At 41.4% G+C, this 24,149-nt stretch overlaps 1 protein-coding gene across 1 annotated transcript in view; it reads left to right on the forward strand.

The window, feature by feature from the left end:
* Positions 1 to 24,149, forward strand: part of CNTNAP2 (contactin associated protein 2) — a 2,823,191-nt gene that overhangs the window by 1,979,675 nt on the left and 819,367 nt on the right. Inside the window, exon 12 of the mRNA XM_075315157.1 lies at positions 14,274 to 14,393. Coding sequence (XP_075171272.1) covers positions 14,274 to 14,393 — 120 coding nt within the window. The remainder of the gene's footprint in view (positions 1 to 14,273; positions 14,394 to 24,149) is intronic.

A 24,149-nucleotide genomic window follows, 5' to 3' on the forward strand; every position in this document is an offset into this window, starting at 1 on the left:
TGCTCTCCTAGCTACAGCACACATCGGGTTAATTAACCCGATGTGTTAATTAAATCCTGCAGCTACATGTGCACAGAGCAGGAGCCGGCACTGACAGTGAGAGCGGCGGAGGCTGGTAACAAAGGTAAATATCGGGTAACCAAGGACAGGGCTTCTTGGTTACCCGATGTTTACTGTGGTTACCAGCCTCCGCAGAAGCCGGCTCCTGCTGCCTGCACATTTAGTTGTTGCTGTCACACACAGCGATCTGTGCTTCACAGCGGGACAGCAACAACTAAAAAATGGCCCAGGACATTCAGCAACAACCAACAACCTCACAGCAGGGGCCAGGTTGTTGCTGGATGTCACACACAGCGACATCACTAGCAACATCGCTGCTACGTCACAAAAGTTGTTCGTTAGCAGCGATGTTGCTAGCGATGTTGCTTAGTGTGACGGGGCCTTAAGGATAAGCACACACGATGAGTAAAATAGAGCGAGTGGAATGGGATAAAAAATCATGTTCCACTCGGCCAAATTTTACTCTATGGGGCAGCTCTCATGAATGATTTTTTTTCTCAGCACTAATCAAACAGAGAAAACAATCGTTGTATGCTGCGGGTGGAATCTGATTCGTTTTCTCTCGCACACATTCAAGTCTATGGGAGCGAGAGAATCATCTCATTGCACTCGTATTACACCGGTGTAATGTAAGTGCAGTGCGAGAATCGCAGGATGACACTTGCATGACACTTGGGTTACACTCCAGCAGAGCAGGAGCTGAGGGTTTTCTGATTAACTCGCAATAAAGCCCATGTGTCCTCAGCCTAACAATCTGTCTAGATCTGTGCATCCTCTCTCAGTGCACTTCTGTTAAGAAAGGATGGGCAGCTCTTGTTGATACCTTAATGCAAGTATATAAATCTTATATATGTGATCATGGGACTGCCTACCCACACTAGCAATACTGGAGAATCCTGACATTGTACGCACCACTCACTGGGAAGAAACAGACGTCAATAGTCACATAGAGTTACTTCAGAATTTCACCCCAAGTGTGGGCAACCCCTTCAGGGATCTACATGTTGGGAAAGAATATTTGAAAATTTATGGCATGGGCACTCAGAAAACTTGTCCAGCTATTGGCTCAAAGTATTTAAGACCCTCCCTAAGATATAAAGTTGGATCCTAGTTTTTAAATTGTTATAGAAACACATTTATAATAAGAAGCTGAATACGCTACGAATGTGCTCTCATTTCAGAGTTAAAAATGGAACATGCTTTCCATACAAATGAAATACTGAACAGATAATTGCAATGGAATAAGAACCTTCTGGGGTCAGAAGACTCAAAAGCTCCATGAAAACTAAGATGAACAGGAAAAGTCTTGGTGTTAGAGCTCATGAACTGAGGCGCTAATACTTTAAGTAGGGAATTACAGACGTTCTTTACCTATTTCTTTAATAGGAGAGCAAGAAAATTAAAATATTATGTAAGTTATCTCATTTTCTGCTAGGATTCTCACAACGAATATAACTTTTCTACCTTTCCTTTGTAATCCTCTATAGTACTTTATTCGACCCCCTGGGCCAGTCTTTTGCACACCTTTCAATTCCTTGAATTCCCATGCTTGCTTGCATTAAGTATCAGGCTAGTCATTTAAATTAACACCATATTGTTTGTATGATTTAAACTACAATATCTTTCTTTCGGGCATGAATGATAATTGAAATCCTTTAAACGTTCATTAGTTAGCAGCAAGGGCGCGTATTATGGCTTTTTAGAATGATCAGTACATATAACCAAAAAGGAAAAAGGCTATTACATTTTTCTTTTTCTTCTGATCATTTGCAAATAAATAGGTTAGAGTTGTACAGTAGACTTTTTTTTTTCTTAGATGAGAAGTGTTTTCTGTGTTATCGTATTGGGGTGTTGTACACATTTCTTTACTCATTATGGAGAAAAATATTAAAAGAAAATACAATATTGGCCTTTTTTGTTTTATATTTTACACTATTTAAATTGCTGCATAAATACTATGTTATATAGGTAAGTAAAATTATGACAATGGCAAAATTAAATATTCATTTGTTTATTACTTTTGTACAATATAGTTTTGCATTAAAATTTAGAATTTTTTTACGATTTTCATACAATGGAATTAAATGAGGGCTTTTTTTGCATGACAAACTGTAGTGTTAATTGATGCTATTTTTTCGTATGTGCATGTAGTACTTTTTTTAATCACATTTGCATTATATTCTTTGAAAGGTAAATTTAACAAAAAAAATCAATTGTAGAATTAAATTGTTAAATGACATGTTATCATTATATTCTGTGTAGAAACAATAATGATGATGCCAAACATATGTAGGTTTTTTTTTTGTTTTACTATGTTTCTACTTTTTTAGAAATAAAGATCACCTTTTAAAAAAAATCTTTTATTTTTTTGTTGCCATTGTTTCGAATCATTGTATAGCTGAAATGTCCACCCTTGTTTCATCTTTAGCAACCTGGGAGATGGCAGCAGATTTTTATCAAGAGTATACCTTCCTTTTATTATATGAAATTTGCCAGTGTGGTATGTTAAAAAACAGTCCCACACCATGATAATTCCACCCCAAACTTTACTGTTGGTATGGTGTAATTGGGGTGTTAAGTAGTGCCTTTAGGTCTTCAAACATAGTGGGCATTATAGCATCAAAGAGTTCAATTTTGGTTGCATCTCACCAGACTATACTCTCCCAGTTTTTCACAGGCTTATTTAAATGTTGTTGAACAAAATATAAACTCACTTGACCATGATTTTTGTTCAGCAATGGAATCTTATGTTTTGAGCGTGCATATAGGCCATGGAGGTTGAGTGCATCACTTATTGTTTTCGTTGAAACAATTGAACCCGTTGATTTCAGGTTTCCTGTAAATCTCCTCAGGGTTTCCTTGGCTCTTGGAAAAATCTTCTGATAATTCCTTTCACTCCTGTGTCTGAAATCCTGTGCAGAGCACCTGTTCATGGCTGTTTTTTGGTGAAATTATGTCCTTTCCAATTCTAGATTATGGCCCCAAATAGTGCTCACTTGAACTTTCAGTAATTTAGAAATTCCTCTGTAACGAATGCCATCAATATGTTTTGAAACAATAAGGTTGCAAAGGTCTTGAGAAAGCTCACTGGTTTTACTCATCATGACATGTTTGTTTGGCACGTTGGTAATGAAACACCTTTTTTAGGCCATAAGTTGAACTTACTGATAATTTTTCACTAAGTGTCAGGATTGTTTTCTAATTACTGATAGATTTCAGCTGATGTCATGACTTTTTTCCAAGGCTTGTTGCATGTTCATAACTTCATGTGTTTCCTGCTTTTTCCTGTGTCATTACTCATAATGACACATTATTAAATGTCTTTAGATCTTTGGTTTGATTTATTTGCCTGTGTGTATTGGATAGGTTGTTGCTGACATCTGTTGAGAATTTCATGTCAATAAACACTTTGGAAATATAGTTAGTTAGAATATTGGTGATGTGTTTAATGCTTATCTCACCAGCTATATACATTATGTATGCTATTATACTAAAAACACTTTTTTATAACATAAAGGTTTTTTTGCATCACCGTATTTTGAAGGCTATAGATTTTTCCTATTTTACTGTGAAGAAGTCATGTGTAGGCTTGTTTTTGGAGTTTTTACTGGTACAACTTGGGGCCATGTACTATTTTGTGATCACTTTCAATTGCGGTTTTTGTGAGGAAGAATCAAGATGAAACTGCAATTCAGGAATTTATTTTGTTTGTGTTTTATGCCCTTCACCATCTTGTAAATTTGATAAGACAGCTTTATTCTTTAGGTCAGTATGATTACAGCAATACTACATTTATATTTTTTTTATGTTTTGCTCTTTTTACACCATAAAAACAATACATTATTTTTGCATTGGTGTGCTATGAGAGCTACAGCTTTTTTTATTTTTTTTCGCTGATGAACATGTATAGTAGCTTGTTTTATGCTGAACAAGATGATGTTTTCATTGATAATATCTTTAGTTACATGTGCCTTTTTGATCGCATTTTATTCTACTTTTTTGTCAGCTGTATGATGAAAAGTCATAGTTTTTGCTAAGTTTTTTATGGTGTTCACTGAAGGAGTTAACTAGTGTGACAGTTTATAGATCAGCTTGTACATTTTTTCTTTTTACATAAATATACATATATTGTTTTCTTTTTTTGGTTCTTTGTTTTTTGATCTTTTTAAAATATTTTTACAATTTATTTTTTACTTATTTTTACTCTTTTACTTAGTCCCTACATGGAACATTAATTTATTGCTCTTATCCCTGATATAATGTATTCCAATACAACAGCATTGCGATATATTACATCTGTCAGTGCTGCACCTCACACACACGTAGGGGCACATTCCCTGAGAACTGGGCGCAGCATGAAGAGGGTTAACAGTGGGCAGATGTGAGACCTAATCCCTAATTCTGAAGTAAAACTGCTTGAAATGTCACAATTGTTTTGCACAAATTGAAGTTGCGTTAAAATTTTGTGACTTTTGGTATTTAACAACATCTCTTACCAGCTCCATCAACTGTTAAAAAATTGGTCAGAGCTAAAGTGTGCATGATGAATTCACCATAATTTCCACAACAAAAGTGGTGTAAATCATAATAGAACTGTACACCTCCATCTGGCATACGGGAGTAGAAAGATGTTCCAAACAAAGAGACAGTCACCTTCTAATAAATTTGTTGAAAAGGTAAAGATGGACACATCCATAATAAAGGCTCCTGTGTATATATTTTTATGGTTGATCTGGTATACAGACTTCAGTCATGAGAAAAATGAACTCTTGGATTCTATGATTTTACATATCACATTATATTTGAAAAAAAAAGGGAATAAACAGTATGTGAAAAGTTAAGTGCCCCTGCAAATCAATAGATTTTAAAACCATCTTTAGCAGCAATAACTAGAAGTAATCATTTTGTGCATGACTAACAATTTCCCACAGCATTCTGGAGTAATGTTAGCCTGCTCTATTTTACAATATTGCTTAAGTTAATAAAGATTGGTGAGCATTTACAGTATTTATGCCAAGCACCCTTAATTTCCCACCACATCATTTCATTCCGGTTGATTGGCTTTGACTGGGCCAGCGAAACATCTTGATTATTTTCTTATTCAGCCATTCTGATCTAGATTTGCTGCTGTGCTTGGGGTCATTGTTGCATGACCAAGTTTAGGCCAAGATTTAACTTTTGGATACAGGGCCTCACATTTGACTATTGAAAACTTTGGAATATTGTGGAGTTTAGAGTCGACTCCATGACTGCGAGATATCTAAGTCCTGTGGCTGAAAACAAGTCTAAATAAGTCAAAAGACCTCTATAGTTGATATAAGATATTTTTGCTGCTATGTTGTGTTTGGTTTTCACCACACTTGACACAGGACATTATGGCCAAATGTATTCAATTTGGTCTCATCTGTCTGCAGATTTATTTTTTTTAGCTGTAATGCCATGAACTTGTTAGAAAGAAGAAGCTTTCTCAGGCAACCCTTCCAAACAAGCCATACTTGTTCAGTCTTTTTCTAATTTTGTTATACAGTGAAAGAAATAATTATTTGATCCCTTGCTGATTTTCTTAGTTTGCCCACTGACAAAGACATGAATAGTCTGTAATTTTAAGGGTAGGTTAATTTTAACAGTGAAAAATAGAATATCCAAAAAAAAATACAGAAAATCACATTGTATAAATTATAAATATATATATATATATATATATATATATATATATATATATATATATAATTGCCCTATTCTGTCTGTCTGTCTGTCTGTCTGTCTGTCTGTCTGTCATGCTCCAAAATTGTGTCACGGTGACAGTGTCCTTACGGTGACACAAAGCTGATTGGCCGCTGGGCTCGCCATGGCCCCGCCCCCCCACACGGATTGGTTGCTCGCCCAGGCTGCGCCCCCACACGGATTGGCCAGCCACTCGCCCAGGCTCCGCCCCCCCCACAGATTGGCCTCTCGCCCCGGCACCCTGCAGGGATTGGCAACTCGGCCACGCCACGCCCCGCCCCCTCACGCAATGCACGCTAGCTCTGGCCCCGCCCCCTGCACGCAGTCCCCGAACTGACACGGACGGAGAAACGACTCCCGGGTGAGTACTGTACCCGACCCCCCCGACCCCCCCCACCCACGGGAGCCCACATCAGCGTACGCCGCCAGCCCAGCCGACACTTACCCTCGCATTGCTGGCCTTGCCGTATGCTGGTGTGGGCTCCCGTGCGAGGGGGGGACGAGATACGCTGGTAACCATGGTTGCATAGTTACCAGCGCATCAAGGTCCTGCTTCGGCCGGACATCTACACGCACACACATAACAGCACACACACACACACACACACACATACACACACATCAGATCACACTCACTCTCACACACACCTCACACACACATTACATCGCATCTACACACTCACAGCATCCGCCGATATCACTTGCTTCTCGGCCTCGATACTGTGCTGTTGTGACCTTCCAGGACCTGATGGAGAATCACATGGCCAGAAGCATGTGGTATCTCCGGATGTTGTGACTGTGAGCGCGTATGTGCGATATTGTCAGTGTCTGTGTGTGTGAGTGTATGCGATCGGGTGTGTGTGAGTGGATGCGATCGGGTGTGTGTGAGTGGATGCGATCGGGTGTGTGTGAGTGGATGCGATCGGGTGTGTGTGAGTGTATGCGATCGGGTGTGTGTGAGTGGATGCGATCGGGTGTGTGTGAGTGTATGCGATCGGGTGTGTGTGAGTGGATGCGATCGGGTGTGTGTGAGTGGATGCGATCGGGTGTGTGTGAGTGTATGCGATCGGGTGTGTGTGAGTGTATGCGATCGGGTGTGTGTGAGTGTATGCGATCGGGTGTGTGTGAGTGTATGCGATCGGGTGTGTGTGAGTGTATGCGATCGGGTGTGTGTGAGTGTATGCGATCGGGTGTGTGTGAGTGTATGCGATCGGGTGTGTGAGTCTCGGCAGAGGAGCACGGCGTGCTGGAGGAGGCTGGGAGCAGAGAGGCTGATCTTGGGGAAGGCTGGGAGAGGGAGGCTGATGCTGGGAAAGACTGGGAAGGGAAGGCTGATGCTGGGGAAGGCTGATGCTGAGGGAGGCTGGGAGGGGAAGACGGAGGCTGGGAGGACAGAGGCTGATCGTGGGGAAGGCTGGGAGGGGGAGGCTGATGCTGGGGGAGTCTGGAAGGAGAGAGAGGCTGATGCTGAGAGAGGCTGGGAGGGGGAGACTGATGCTGGAGGAGGCTGGGAGGGGGAGGCTGATGCTGGGGGAGGCTGATGCTGGGGGAGCCTGGAAGGAGAGAGGCTTATGCTGGGGGAGGCTGGAAGGAGAGAGGCTGATGCTGAGAGAGGCTGGGAGGGGGAGGCTGATGCTGGAGGAGGCTGGGACGAGGGAGGCTGGGAGGAGAGAGGCTGATGCTGGGGGAGGCTGATGCTGGGGGAGGCTGGAAAGAGAGAGGCTGATGCTAGGGGAGGCTGATGCTGGGGGAGGCTGGGAGGAAAGAGGCTAGGAGGAGAGAGGCTGATGCTGGGGGAGGCTAGAAGGAGAAAGGCTGATGCAGGGGCAGGCTATTGCTGGGGGAGGCTGAAAGGGGGAGGCTGATGCTGGGGGAGGCTTGGAGCATGATGGGGAGTGCGCAGCATTGGGGATGGAGCACGTTTGGGAGTGCGCAGCATGGGGGATGGAGCACGTTTGGGAGTGCGCAACATGGGGGATGGAGCATGAAAGGGAGTGCGCAGCATGGCGGATGGAGCACGTTTGGGAGTGCGCAGCATGGCGGATGGAGCACTTTTGGGAGTGCGCAGCATGGGGGATGGAGCACGATCGGGAGTGCGCTGCATGGCGGATGGAGCACGTTTGGGAGTGCGCAGGATGGGAGATGGAGCACGATGGAAGGTGCGCAGCATAGGAGATGGAGCACGATGGGGAGTGCGCTGCATGGGGGATGGAGCACGATGGGAAGTGCACACCTCCCCCCAACACACACACGCGCGCGCACTGCACAACACACCACACACACACACTGGGAACCACAAACAACTTCCCTACACAGACACCCACACACAGACAACGCTGCACACACAAATATACGCACATACCGCACAACACACACATTGCACAAAACATACCTCCCCCCAAAACACACCACACACACACAAACCGCGCAACACACACACAACGCTACAGACACACAGCGCTCCACAAACAACGCAACACACAAACAACACCGCTCTCACCCCCCATCTCACCCAGAAAACACCCAGAACATGTACAGCGCCCTACACAAACACTTGGTAACTACACACAACAACATATATATATATATATATATATATATATATATATAACAAAAATCATACATGAACTACACAATACGTAAGTTCTAGAATACCCGATGCGTAGAATCGGGCCACCTTCTAGTATATATAATATATATATATATATATATATATATATACAGTGCCTACAAGTAGTATTCAACCCCCTGCAGATTTAGCAGGTTTGATAAGCTGCAAATAAGTTAGAGCCTGCAAACTTCAAACAAGAGCAGGATTTATTAACAGATGCATAAATCTTACAAACCAACAAGCTATGTTGCTCAGTTAAATTTTAATACATTTTCAACATAAAAGTGTGAGTCAATTATTATTCAACCCCTACGTTTAATATTTTGTGGAATAACCCTTGTTTGCAATTACAGCTAATAATTGTCTTTTATAAGACCTGATCAGGCTGGCACAGGTCTCTGGAGTTATCTTAGCCCACTCCTCCATGCAGATCTTCTCCAAGTTATCTAGGTTCTTTGGGTGTCTCATGTGGACTTTAATCTTGAGCTCCTTCCACAAGTTTTCAATTGGGTTAAGGTCAGGAGACTGACTAGGCCACTGCAACACCTTGATTTTTTTCCCTCTTGAACTAGGCCTTGGTTTTCTTGGCTGTGTGCTTTGGGTCATTGTCTTGTTGGAAGATGAAATGACGACCCATCTTAAGATCCTTGATGGAGGAGCGGAGGTTCTTTGCCAAAATCTCCAGGTAGGCCGTGCTATCCATCTTCCCATGGATGCGGACAAGATGGCCAGGCCCCTTGGCTGAGAAATAGCCCCACAGCATGATGCAGCCACCACCATGCTTGAGTCTAGGGATGGTATTCTTGGGGTCGTATCCAGTGCCATCCAGTCTCCAAATGTCACGTGTGTGGTTGGCACCAAAGATCTCGATCTTGGTCTCATCAGACCAGAGAACCTTGAACCAGTCTGTCTCAGAGTCCTCCAAGTGATCATGAGCAAACTGTAGACGAGCCTTGACATGACGCTTTGAAAGTAAAGGTACCTTACGGGCTCGTCTGGAACGGAGACCATTGCGGTGGAGTACGTTATTTATGGTATTGACTGAAACCAATGTCCCCACTGCCATGAGATCTTCCCAGAGCTCCTTCCTTGTTGTCCTTGGGTTAGCCTTGACTCTTCGGACAAGCCTGGCCTCGGCACGGGTGGAAACTTTCAAAGGCTGTCCAGGCCGTGGAAGGCTAACAGTAGTTCCATAAGCCTTCCACTTCCGGATGATGCTCCCAACAGTGGAGACAGGTAGGCCCAACTCCTTGGAAAGGGTTTTGTACCCCTTGCCAGCCTTGTGACCCTCCACGATCTTGTCTCTGATGGCCTTGGAATGCTCCTTTGTCTTTCCCATGTTGACCAAGTTTGAGTGCTGTTCACAAGTTTGGGGAGGGTCTTAATTAGTCAGAAAAGGCTGGAAAAAGAGATAATTAATCCAAGCATGTGAAGCTCATTGTTCTTTGTGCCTGAAATACTTCTTAATACTTTAGGGGAACCAAACAGAATTCTGGTGGTTTGAGGGGTTGAATAATAAATGACCCTCTGAATAAACTTTTCACAATTTAAAAAAAAAAAAAGAAATAACATTCTTTTTTGCTGCAGTGCATTTCACACTTCCAGGCTGATCTACAGTCCAAATGTCACAATGCCAAGTTAATTCCGAATGTGTAAACCTGCTAAATCTGCAGGGGGTTGAATACTACTTGTAGGCACTGTATATATATATATATTTATTTGCATTTTGCAGAAAGAAATAAGTATATGATCCCTCTGGCAAACAAAACTTTATACTTGGTGGCAAAACCCTTGTTGGCAAGCACAGCAGTCAGACGTTTTTGTAGTTGATGATGAGGTTTGCTCACATGTTAGGAGGAATTTTGGTCCACTTCTCTTTGCAGATCATCTCTAAATCATTAAGATTTTGAGGCAGTCGATTGGAAACTCGGAGCTTCAGCTCCCTCCTTAAGTTTTCTATGGGATTAAGGTCTGGAAACTGGCTAGGCCACTCCATGACCTTCTTTTTGAGTCACTCCTTTGTTGCCTTGGCTGTATGTTTTGGGTAATTGTCATGCTGGAAGACCCAGCTACAACACATTTTTAATGTCCTGGTGGAGGGAAGGAGGTTGTCACTCAGGATTTATGGTACATGGCTCCATCCATTGTCCCATTGATGCAGTGAATTAGTACTATGCCCTTAGCAGAGAAAAAAACCTAAAACATAATGTTTCCACCTCCATGTTTGACAGTGGGGATGGTGTTCTTTGGGTCATAAACAACATTTCTCTTCCTCCAAACATGGTGAGTTTAGTTCAGGCCAGAATCATCCAGGTGTTCATTGGCAAACTTGAAATGTGCCTGCATATGTGTCTTCTTGAGCAGTAGGACTTTGTGGGCACTGCAGGATTTTAAATCATTATGGCATAATGTGCTACCAATAGTTTTCTTGGTGACAGTGGTCAATGCTGCCTTGAGATCAATAACAAGTTCCCCCCATGTATTTTTAGGCTGATCTCTCACCTTCCTCATTATCCTGGATACCCCATGAGGTGAGATTTTGGTGCCCCAGATCGATGTTGATTGACACTCATTTTGTATTTCTTCCATTTTCTTACTATTGCACCAACAGTTGTCTCCTTCACCCAGCATTGTATGGTTTTGTAGCCTATTCCAGCCTTGTGCAGGTCTATGATCTTGTCCCTGACATCCTTAAAAAGCTCTTTGGTCTTGCCCATGTTGTAGAGGTTAGAGTCTGACTGATTAATTGAGTCTGTGAACAGGAGTCTTTCATACAGGGGACAATTTACAATGTACATGTGACAGCTGTCTTTAAAGCAGGTAACAAGTTGATTAGGAGCATCAAACTGGTCTGTAGGAGCCAAAACTCTTAGTGGTTGCTAGGGAATTAAATACTTATTTCTCTGTGCAAAATTCAAATAAATTTATATAATTTATACAATGTGATTTTCTGGGTTTTATTATGGATAGTCTATCTCTTACTGTTCAAAATAACCTACCCTTAAAATCATAGACTGTTCATGTCTTTGTCAGAGGGCAAACTTAGAAAATCAGCAAGGGGTCAAATTAATATTTCCTTCACTGTACCTAAAATGTAAACATTTCAACTGATTTCTGATTCCATTAGTGTCTAAGCTTTAGCTCTAGTTTTATTTTCAATTTTCAATAGAATCATTGAATGGTAGAGTTGGAAGAGACCTCAAGGGCCATCGGGTCCAACTCCCTGCGAGTGCAGGTTTTCCTTAATTATCCCAGCTATATGTTTATCCAGCTTCAGCTTAAAGATTTCCTTTGATGGAGAGCTCACTACCTCCCATAGTCACCTGTTCCACTCTCTGACTGCTCTCACTGTCAGAAAGTTTTTCCTGAATCTCCTTTCTTTTAGTTTCATCCTGTTGCTTCTTGTAACTTTCTTGTGCTAATGAGAATAGGGTTGTTCCCTCTTCACTGCGACTACCTTTCAGATATTTGTAGGCTGCTATTAAGTCTATTTTCTGATTATTGGATTGTCTGATCTTGGGAGGAATTTTCTGATATATTCACTTCTGCCAAGATTTTCAACTGTTTTGCATGTTTTTCACTTGTGAATAATCTTTTTCTCTGTTGGTTGATTGAGTACAAATTGTTTGGAATTGGCCTTTTATTCATTCCATGATTGATGGGCAGCAATAATTCCTGCTCTAAGATCATTGTTGATGGCTATTTTCATAGATATTGTTTTAACATAAGCCTGAATGCTCCAGAGCAGCAAATTGCCCAAACATCTGCTTTTATAGAAACGGCATGGTGTCAAATTAATTTGTCATTCATTGTTGTTCATCTGTGGTTGTATTTACCAACTCTTAAAACCTTCCAAGAATCAGATGTTTGTTTTTTATTATTATGACCTGTTATGTAAAATCATAGATTTGAAAGAGAGTCTACTTATTTTTTATTGAATGCCTATTCCATTCCAAAAGTATTAAAATTGAATGGCCCGATAATGTTAATATTACAAAGGAAAATAAAAACAGTTGAAACACACAAATGCATTTTTTCTTCTTCATTTGACAGTGACACTTCCTAACGTTAATCTCTTTGAGGCTAACAGGTGCAGACTGCAATCCCACCAGGAGACTTTTGATGGCTGATATTATGTTGGCATTGGGACCTTGGAAATAAACAAGATTACTAAGTGTCAAAAACAGTATTCACACACTCACTGCTTTTCTCCAGACACATGTAAAGAACTCTTGGGAAATAAATGTTGTTCTTGGTTCATCAGTTTTTACAGTAATTAGGTACACAAGTGTTTTAAAGGGAAGTATTAACTGTCACCCTCACAATTATGGTCGCATAGGTTAGTTTGGTAAAGGCTGACAATATGCTTCAAAGTTAATGGATAATATGAATTGCCCCCAAAATTTGTCAATATGGCAGGTTTTCAGGACAATAAATAGTGTTAGAATGTCTGCTTACTATAAATTGAATTTGTTTCAAGTTTTTAGAAAATTAATGGACCCAGTGAATTTTAATAATTGAAATTTGTTTTATGTGTCTCACGAGAAGTATCCATCACCATTTTACACAATGTAGATGATTGCATCAACTACAAACGGGTCATGTGAACTTGGAAATAGGTGGTTGAGCCTTCTCACAATTCTCTGCAACAATCACATCACATGTGTCATGACTATCCATGGCTTTTTGCACCTTTCTTTTTTCTTGTGTTCAATACCTTTTCTCTGTGTATTTCTCAATACTACACATAACTTAATTTCTGAACATCTATGGTTTGATTTCTTTGCCTCTATGGATTGTATGTGTTTTTACCCACTGCTGGTGAGCAATTAATCTAAATTGCCCGTTTAGCAATATATTTACTTACAAAATTGGGGACATGTTCAAAACTTATTTCACCTACTTTAATTCAGATTTACGTCCTTGTCAGAATGGATTGTTTAGTAGACAGTCCATGTGATAATTCTGATATACTGCCAAATGCAGACTTTTCTGAAAATACCTATAGGCAATAGCAGTGTTAATATAAGCATATATTGTTTCAGCTTGAAAGGTGGCTTTTTAATAAAAAATAACTCTAGGGAATCATTTTATAATAATTATAATTAATGAGTAATTAAATTAAGAAAATGCACAATATAATCATTTAAGTGGCTCCAAACCAAAGCTTCATTTTAACTATTTATGTTTCAAGTGGGTTTTTTAATTGAAAGCTAAAGTATTATCACACAAAATTTGCATCTTTTGAAATGTACTTTTTTTTACCTCAATGATTACTTTACTAATATATGCATTGCCAATGTTATTTGTAATTAAAGTACCTATTTGTCTTTCTTTAATCAAATACAAGGAGGACTTCTGAGCTCTCATTACATATGTTTTGCTTCTTCTAACCCTCTACACCCCCAACCAAAAAAAAAAAATTCTTAAAAAACATTTGTCATAACTGTTATGCAATTCCTTTGTTATTTCTACTGGAAATGTATAACAAACTTGACTGGTAGTTTCCGTTTACTTGCTTAATGATGTATTTCACTAGATAATCTGAGGTCCAAGTATTTGCCAATTCCTTTTTACTCACTAAGATAGTGTTAACTAATGTTTAGAACAACAAAAAATAGTTTTTACTATTGATCAAAAATGAAGTACCCTATGTTTATTTATATGCACAATTCTTTTGTTTAGTTACAGTATTATTCTTATTTTGGGTTTTTAATGTTTAGAACAACATACATGTATGAAAAAAATTAATTCATGATCATTTTGAAAACTCAACCTTTTTTGTTATACTTAACTGACAGTACTGTATTTAAAGTGGCAAATACCTTTTTCCTAATCATTGTAACTCCTCATTTAACCCCATTTTTTTTTGTTTCAGCCATGTATGAGCTATCTTGTGAAGTATACAGACACCTGGGCAACACATCAGACTTCTATTGGATTGATCCAGATGGCAGTGGACCACAAGGACCAATGCGAGTTTACTGCAATATGACAGGTAAATGATCTTTATATCTTTATATATACTATCAGGAATCTAATGGCAAAATTAAGTGAGACTCTTCCTTTTCACACTCGATTATTCTGGAGGCATAAACAAAATATCAAATGTTGAAGTCTAATAAAAACAAATACAGGCTTCATTCAACGAGTGTACCAAAAATCTATTAACCAAAATTTGCCCCCAAAACGAAAAAGAAAAAAATCTGATCTTTTTTCCATCTTTATTGAACTGTGTGATGGCCACTATGATCATGAATATTGTTGTTATCTGTACAACAAAATAAGACTTTTCAATCTTTATGAAAGGTAGGTTATCTACACTTTTAGGGGATAGCCAGATGTGCTTATCTGTCAATACACTTCCAGCCATGCTGAAGACATGTTCTGAGAGAATGCTGGCTGCTGGGTAGGTCAAAACTTCCAATGTGTGACTGACGAGCTCAGGCCACTCTTCTATTTTTGAAGACCAAGCTCTAGATACTCCTTTACCATCCTCTCCAGCCGTTCACTATGTGTCAGACTTCTACTATGTTCTGCTGGTGCATGTAATGGTCTAAAAAATGTATGCCAAGCCTCACAGAAATTGCTTCTGCCAATTGAACTGCTGCTGCTAATATTTTTGTGTTGACGATGCAACGTTCCAGTGGATGGAATTCTAGAACACACACTGTGGGCCTCACTGCTGTCTTGTGGAAAACTATTGTTAAGATGATCTACAAGCTTGTTTTAATACCCCTTTATCTGCATGTCCCTTTACAGGTGTAGAAGCATCTTGCTAAATTTACTTTTGTACCTTGGATCTAACAGAGTGGCAACCCAGTGTCATGACCTCTGCTGGCCTCTGAAGGGTTAAGTCTGGTGGGCGGGGTTTTCTCTGCTGTGCCTCGCTCCAGGACTCTTTTTGATTTATCTTGGCATGATCTCTCCAGGAGCATCACCAGTGATAGCTCCTGTTTACAGCTTGTACTTCTGGTTGTGTGAGTTCTTTGATCTGCCCTGCTACCAGCTGACCTTTTTCTGACCTCCGTTTCCTATGTTTTGTTTGTCTCTTGTGTCCTCCTGATCCTGCTTTCATTCTCTGTTCCAGTCCCTGCCCCTCCATTGTTCTGACTGACCTCCTGGCTTCTGACTTCGGTAACGTGACCTGACTTAGTCTCAGCTTTCTGGGTTTGTATATATGTGCTCTCCCGGCTTCCGACCTCTGTGCTTTCTCCCAGCTTACATTTTTGCTCTTTCCTTCTGTCCTGATTTGACCTCCTGGCGTCGACTCGGTTTGCTGACTCCTCATTTGTCTGTGTGCGTTTCCCGTGTGCTTTGCTACTGCCTTCGGGTTAAGGCCACTTTACACACAGAGATAAATCTTTGGCAGATCTGTGGTTGCAGTGAAATCATGGACATATTGTTCCATTTGTACACAGCCACAAACCTGGAACTGATTTCCACAATTTTACTGCAACCACAGATCTGCCACAGATTTATCTCTGTGTGTAAAGTGGCCTTTAGTGTTGGTCCTCTTGGCTTCCGCATCCCCCTGGTGGTAGCTTGACAGTACGCATTATCTGACTCTACACTCTGTCTGACACATGCCACCCTGGTGGTAGCTTGTCAGAACGCATAGCCTGACAGTACATATAGCCTGACACCCAGTAGTCAGCACTATTTCTTATCCTAACAATACGGACATTATGTTGCAGATATTGCATCAAAGAGGTGCTCATGTGTCAGATGCTTTCATTATGTGGCCTGGCATTTTTATTTTTAAAATCAAGAAATGCATAAGTGACAAGCATAAGCCTCTTTCTCACAGGACCCTTGCAATACAGACAAAAGACAATTTGGAGACCCATCTTGAAGTCTTGAGATTAAAAACCTTTTAGACAGACAGCAGAATAGTGCCATCAATTGCCCTCCCCATTTCCCCATAGTGTGTTTGCACAGCAAGGAGTTATGGTCCATGCAACACACAGGATGTGGCCTCGGTGACTCACATAGGTCAAAAACACCAGGCATGGTCACTTCCGTAACAGCTGATGGGCTCTCATCCCGACTGTAGTGGGTAAATAAGAGGAGGTTATGTGGTCGGAGACTTGTGGGAGAATAGTTTTGACGGTGATGCAGGAGGAGGAAGCAGCAGATGCAGTTGGTTTGATGACCGATGGTTAGATAGGCTCTGTAGTGCGCATTTTAGAGCAGTAAAATTCCCACAGTAATGCATATAGTAGTCAAATTATTTTAATTTTTGCCTCTACTGAGTCGTTGATTGCATCGTTGGCAGATAACAAAAATTGTGTCATCCTTTGCGGTCTCAAGAAAGTGAAAAAAGAAAAAAGTTTGTTTCCGCCTATCATACCAACCCATATGTCAAGTCCAGGTTTGATGCACGGAATTCAGGATAGGCTGTCCCAGTAAGTTAAATGTATATGGGATAGAAGAAATCCAGCAATGTTGTCTGCTTAAACATAAATATTAGTGATGAGCGAGTATGCTTGTTACTACTCGGTACTCGCACGAGTATCACTGTACTCGGGCTACTCGGCGGGTACCGAGTAATTTTGCAATACTCGTGCTTTACTCGTGGTCTTCATCCCTGCATGTTGGCGCTCTTTTGAGAGCCAGCCCTCATGCAGGGATTGTCTGGCAGACCACTGCAATGCCACAGCCCTGTTAGTTGTGGAATTGCAGTGATTGGCCGGCCTGCACAGCGTGACCGAGCCTTTATACCGGCCGGCGCGCTGTGCTCTGTACACAGCCATCTCATATTCCCTGCTTTCCACGCCCACAGGCGCCTATGATTGGTTGCAGTGAGACACGCCCCCACGCTGAGTGACAGGTGTCACACTGCACCCAATCACAGCAGCCGGTGGGCGGGTCTATACTGTGCAGTAAAATAAATAAATAAATAATTAAAAAAAACGGCGTGCGGTCCCCCCAATTTTAATACCAGCCAGATAAAGCCATACAGCTGAAGGCTGGTATTCTCAGGATGGGGAGCTCCACGTTATGGGGAGCCCCCCACCCTAACAATATCAGTCAGCAGCTGCCCAGAATTGCCGCATACATTATATGCGACAGTTCTGGGGCTGTACCCGGCTCTTCCCGATTTACCCTAGTGCGTTGGCAAATCGGTGTAATAAGGAGTTAATGGCAGCCCATAGCTGCCACTAAATCCTAGATTAATCATGTCAGGCGTCTCCCCGAGATTCCTTCCATGATTAATCTGTAAATTACAGTTAAAAAACACACACACCCGAAAAATCCTTTATTAGAAATAAAAAACACTAACAAAGTCCCTCATTACCAATTTATTAACCCCGACAAACCCTCCATGTCCGGCGTACTCCACGGACTCCGGCGTCGCGTCCAGCTCTGCTGCATGGAAGTGACAGGAGCTGCAGAAGACACCGCCGCTCCGGTCACCTCCACGCAGCTAATGAAGGGAATAGCGCGATCAGCTGCTGTCAGTCAGGTAACTCCCGGCCACCGCTGGATCCAGCGGTGGCCGCGATTAACCTCAGTGACAGCAGCTGATCGCTATACTCACCTCAGTTGGTGCATGGAGCTGACTGGAGCGGCGGTGAGTAGCGCGATCAGCTGAGCTGTCACTGAGGTTACCCGCGGCCACCGCTGCATCCACCGCTGGATCCAGGTAACCTCAGTGACAGCTCAGCTGATCGCTATACTCATCTCATTAGCTGCGTGGAGGTGACCGGAGCGGCGGTGTATTCTGCAGCTCCTGTCACTTCCATGCAGCAGAGCTGGACGCGACGCTGGAGGACTGTGGAGTACGCCGGACATGGAGGGTTTGTTGGGGTTAATATATTGGTAATGAGGGACTTTGTTAGTGTTTTTTATTTCTAATAAAGGATTTTTCGGGTGTGTGTGTTTTTTAACTGTAATTTACAGATTAATCATGGAAGGAATCTCGGGGAGACGCCTGACATGATTAATCTAGGATTTAGTGGCAGCTATGGGCTGCCATTAACTCCTTATTACCCCGATTTGCCAACGCACTAGGGTAAATCGGGAAGAGCCGGGTACAGCCCCAGAACTGTCGCATCTAATGAATGCGGCAATTCTGGGTGGCTGCTGACTGATATTGTTAGGGTGGGGGGCTCCCCATAACGTGGAGCTCCCCATCCTGAGAATACCAGCCTTCAGCCGTATGGCTTTATCTGGCTGGTATTAAAATTGGGGGGACCGCACGCCGTTTTTTTTAATTATTTAATTATTTATTTCACTGCACAGTATACACACACCGGCTGCTGTGATTGGGTGCAGTGAGACAGCTGTCACTCAGTGTGGGAGCGTGTCTCACTGCAACCAATCATAGGCGCCGAAAAGCAGGAAAGCAGGGAATAGGAGATTGATTAATGAGCGGCCGGCTTTTTCAAAAGAGGAAAAGCCACCGGAGTTTGAACAGCCGTGCAGCGCCGCGCCGGTGATCGGGGAACGGTAAGTAAGAGAGAGGGGGGGGGAACTGACCGACAGACTGTGAGAGGGGGACAGACAAGACAGAGAGAGACAGACCGACGGACTGAGGGAGATAGAATAAAAAAAAAAAATGACCGACATCGCTAGTAAAAAGCACAAAACGTGCGTTTTGGACATCGGAGTGCCACACAAGGTTTTCATGTAAAATCTTTCATGTATTAATCTCAAAAAGTAACATACACCAGCTCTATCTCACTATTGGGTATGTGCCCTTAACATTTCCGCCATGAAAATTCATTTTGGTGTCATTTTGGAAGGTTTTCTGGTGAGTCCGTAAAAATGGCGTAAAACTTGGACAAAATTGTTCACAGCTGTGACTTTTGAGTGATAAATGCTTCAAGGGGTCTTCCCCATGCTGTTGCCATGTCATTTGAGCACTCTTCTGAGACTTTTGTGACATTTTTAGGGTTTCTACATGCTGCCGGGGGGTCATTTCACAAAAATACTCGGGTCTCCCATAGGATAACATTGGGCTCGGTGCTCGGGCCGAGTACATGAGTATCTTGGGAGGCTCGGCCCGAGCTTCGAGCACCCGAGCTTTTTAGTACTCGCTCATCACTAATAAATATTTAAAACTTCATTTTATTAAAGATGATTAAAAATGACACATATTTAAATTTTTAAGCATTTCAGACAACAAGGATAGCAAGTCCTTAATCATAGATGTGTCCTTTTTAATATAATGCTTAATAACGCAATAAAATGCTAAAACTGGGCTAATTTAAATAAGATTGTATTAAGCAAACATACTGTGTATCCCTCAAACCAAACGTCACTATTCCTAGGTAAAATTCTCTATGAATCTCACTTTTAGTATAATTGCGTATGAAGATACATGCGTTGAAGCTCAGATTCTGGGTTAATCTGTTTGTAGCACCACCGTGTGCTAGGCTATGAGTGGCTTATGGTCCTATGGTTATGGATCTCGGAAAACGTTTTGTGAATCTCACTTATAGGTAAATTGCGTACCAGCACGCATGCGCAGTAGATTAGATTTTCGTTCATGCACACTGTTTACTTCCTGACGTTGGGGATCCGAGGAAGTGCACTATACATCAGTATTGCTTAATCTATTGATTTTAGCTCTATATATATGACACGTTCTTTCCCTGATGAAGCTCTCTTAGAGCGAAACACGCTGGGTTAGGTGTTTTTCCACCAACTCATATAGGTCATGATTCGTCCAGTGTAGCTGGTTGTGTATGGCAGTTACCTTATGGTCTCTCTCCTCCCAGGTATATCTTTAGGTGGGGTCTTTATTGTGTATCTCTTATGGCTCTGCTGTACAAGTTCTGAAATTGTTTGGGATGCTTTAGCATTGCATACTATATCATATGTTTGGCCTGGGGATATTATCTGTCATATGCTGAATCTGGACCAATATAACCTATATAATATACCTGGATATTTTGATATGGATATCTGAGAAAATAAATTATATGCATTAACTCTTTTTCATTGGGATATAATACAAATACTGCAATTGTGCATTTTCAGGATTATTGGGTGTAACTTTCTCTTATATCCACTATTTATTTATACTAGATGTGATGGTGGTTTTGTGTTTTTAAATGGTTTTATGGTGAAAAATCAATAAATTTGTTAATTTTTGTACATTTAGTGAGTTGAGTGCTTCTTTGGTCCATTCTTTTTCTCCTTGATAGCTGAGTTGGCAATATTGTGAAGGCAGGTCCCAGATCTAGACCATCACTACTTGGGTCCGATTTTGATGCAATACTAGCCCTTGGCCTAAACCAAGCATCTTCCCTGATGAATCCCAGCGGAAGAAACACGTCGGGAGGCTGTTGAAGATATGACAGGGCCAGCTTAAAGAGGGTCAGATTGGTACTGCCCTTGTAAGGGTTGGAGTCTATGGGGTTTTTGAGGGTATATTGAGTCCACCTAGGGAGAGATCTTATGCCCGGTTGTGGACAGCTTTCCGACCCTATGAGAATATTGACCCCCTCCAACGACTGACCCGGATCCAAAAATGGGTGAGACCAACCCTTTTTTTCAAGTTATCACTTGTGTAATTGCACACTGATAGGATTTTGTTGATCTGTATGCATAATCATTGGGCACAAAGAACGTTAGTTCGGCCATTTCAAGATTACTTGGAATAAACCCACAGTACACCACTGTTTGGGTTCATGCCTTATTGGTATTATCTCAGTCTCCTGGAATAATATTTGTGAAACACTTAAGTTGTTTTTTACAATGAAATAACAATTCTAATGTAATGCATTTTTATATAACTATGAGAGGGTACTCTTGTATGATACTAACAATGTACCATCATGCAGCATTATTATAAGTCTGGGAGAGTACTAATATTTTTTGTTCTCACTGGAGCATATTGGTTGAACTAGCAGATTAACGGATATAGGTTTCTTTGGCCTAGCAATCAGATCATATTAATAAATTAGGAGTATCTGTAAACTTTGGATACCTTTTGAATATTTGAACCTATGGAGCTTGTCCGAAGTATACTTATCCATTATTGACAAGAATCACTCCTAATCGGTGTGCTAGCTCCTGCTTTAGTTCATTGTGATTTGGTCCAGATGGACTTGAATTGGGTTTTTTGTTTGTTTGTTTGCACAAATTTTATAGTTGCATCACTGAGCAACATTTTAGCTAATACTTTATTAAAGGTTATGTATTAAATTCCTCTTTTCAACTTTGCTGATAATTAATCTTGATCCAGAAGTACCATTGGTGGCAATCAAATACCCCCACTACTTTTGCTGATAGTCCCCAATATTGTGAAGGCACTAAAAGTACCAATTACTAAAAATGTGGTTCACTGCATAATTTGATTCCTTCCTTAATCCACATCCATCCACCATACTGTGTCCGGGCTGGTATAAAGCACTGGGCTTTCAAACTTGTTGATGTCAGGGATCACATGACCGCCATATGCGGGGACGTCACTGGGGGATGGTTCTCCGTCTGTGGCGCTGATTGGTCCCTAAGGGCGAGGCTTGTGTGACGTCAACCACTTGCTGTGGTTAGACACCACGGTGGGCGTCACACCCTTCTGTTCATTGGCCAACGGCTGATCAATCTTGGCAGGGGGATAGTGCTCTCGTTTTTGGGGGTGGAAATTATGACAAGTGGGGCGTTCCGCCCACAGGATATTTAAGGGCGGCAAGTTTGAAAGCCCAGTGCTTTATACCAGCCCGGACACAGTATGGTGGATGTCCGTCTTCTTAAGGAAGGTAGGCAGGAGACCTATTTGAGAATGCTTTGTGAACTTTCTGGTAAATCCTTGCATTGTTTTAGTCTGATTATACTGTTTATTTTTGCAGCTGTAATTTCTTGACCACAGTCCCCTGAGGATTAAGATAAATTAAGAAACGCGTCGGGAGGTCTAAGAAAATATCAGGTCAGATTGTTGCCAGCTAAGGGGTATTGTGAGGCTGATTGGCGCCCCCCCTGTTACTGGACAACAAAAAACAAGTTTTTGCTTCATTCTCTACAGTGAGACCGTACTATGGTTATTTATCGCTGTGGTTTATAGATTGTGTATACTATTTGGGAGATAGTAACACTTTGGTCTCTAATATTGTTATTTTGGTGGGATCACTCCTGCTGAATGTTTTTTCATGCTGTGGATTACTAATCTATACATCACATATGGGACAACGTTTTCTTTTGTCTCAACGAGTGTTATTCCGGTAGGACTACTACTACCGGTTACACAGTGTCCTTAACTGGGTAATGATAGGAGCCCAAATACTAGCTCCATTTAGTTGGTTGGTTTTACAACCATTTATGTTGTGTGGTATAAGAAAAATTCTTTTTAAAAATTTCAATATTAAAAGTTACATTTTAATTGTGACCACAATTGTTTAGTACCCTTGCTTTGCTGACTATCTATTCACATGAAGGACATTAACCTTTTCCTATCCAATAAAATTTCCTGTTCTGTCCTTTGAAATCCTATTATAATTGGGAAAAAACGTCAAAAAAAAGTTTTGAAATATGAAGGAATTTTGTAAAATAAATCAACAGGAAATCAATTTATTCACATGTGAATGATAAACAAGGCAATGGCCCGACAAAGGAGCGTAACAGAATTTTTGGAATGCCCCCCCCTGGGGGAACTCAGGATAGGAAAAGGTTAATATGCAGAATAAAAGTGAAAAAGTGAATAACCACAGAATATTATTAAAATAGAACTTTATTGATATAAAATGAAAAATAATATTTATATTTAAAATGAGTGGAGAACAATACACAAAAAAAAGTTCACAAAAAAAGAAATGTCAGAAACAGGGAATCAATGTGTGTGTTAGTTGTATTAACTGCATATTACAAGCATATATGTTTATATAAAAAGGAAAGTAGATAGCAGGTAAGTATAAAATATATTCAGACAGTAATATTTAAATTACATGAATATAAGTATACACTGCATCTCTCAGAAGTGAAAAACATATACAGAAATAAACAAAATATAGATCAGGACCCCAGGACTCCGATGTACGTTTCGCCCACAAGCTTTTTCAAGGAGTAAACAAAGCTTGCTCCTTGAAAATTCATGTGAGCAAAATGTACATCAGGGTAATGTATAAAACAGGTAGCACTTGAACCAATTTTATTTAGTGGGTCATTGTAGATAAGCAATTGTTGTCACTAACCGAATCGGCTCATGAAAAAAATCATAGCATGCACAAATTTTCACCAGAAATTGAATGAGACTTAAGGCCCCGTCGATTTATCGTGCGATCAAATGTGCGATTGCACCCGCCCCCATCGTTTTTGCATTACAGGCAATTTGTTGCCCGTGTCACACAAAGTCGGTAACCCCAGTCACATGTGCTTACCTTCCAAACGACCTCGCTGTGGGCAGCAAACATCCTCTTCCTGAAGGGGGAGGGACATTCGGCGTCACAGCGATGTCACTCAGTCGCCGCCCAATAGAAGCGGAGGGGCGGAGATGAGCGGGACGTAACATCCCGCCCACTTCCTTCCTTCCGCATTGCCGGCGGGATGAAGGTAAGCTGTGTTCGTCATTCCCGGGGTGTCACACGGAGCAATGTGTGTTGCCTCAGGAACGACAAACAACCTGCATCCAGGAATGTGACCGATATTATGAAAATGAGCGACGTGCCAACGAGCAACGATAAGGTAAGTATTTTTGCTTGTTCACAGTCGCTCGTAGCTGTCACACGCTACGATATCTCTAACGATCCCGGATGTGTGACTCGGAATCCGTGACCCCAAAGACATATCGCTAGATATACCGTACTGT

This window comes from Anomaloglossus baeobatrachus, chromosome 6 (assembly GCF_048569485.1).
Source record: "Anomaloglossus baeobatrachus isolate aAnoBae1 chromosome 6, aAnoBae1.hap1, whole genome shotgun sequence".
Taxonomy (NCBI): Eukaryota; Metazoa; Chordata; class Amphibia; order Anura; family Aromobatidae; genus Anomaloglossus; species Anomaloglossus baeobatrachus.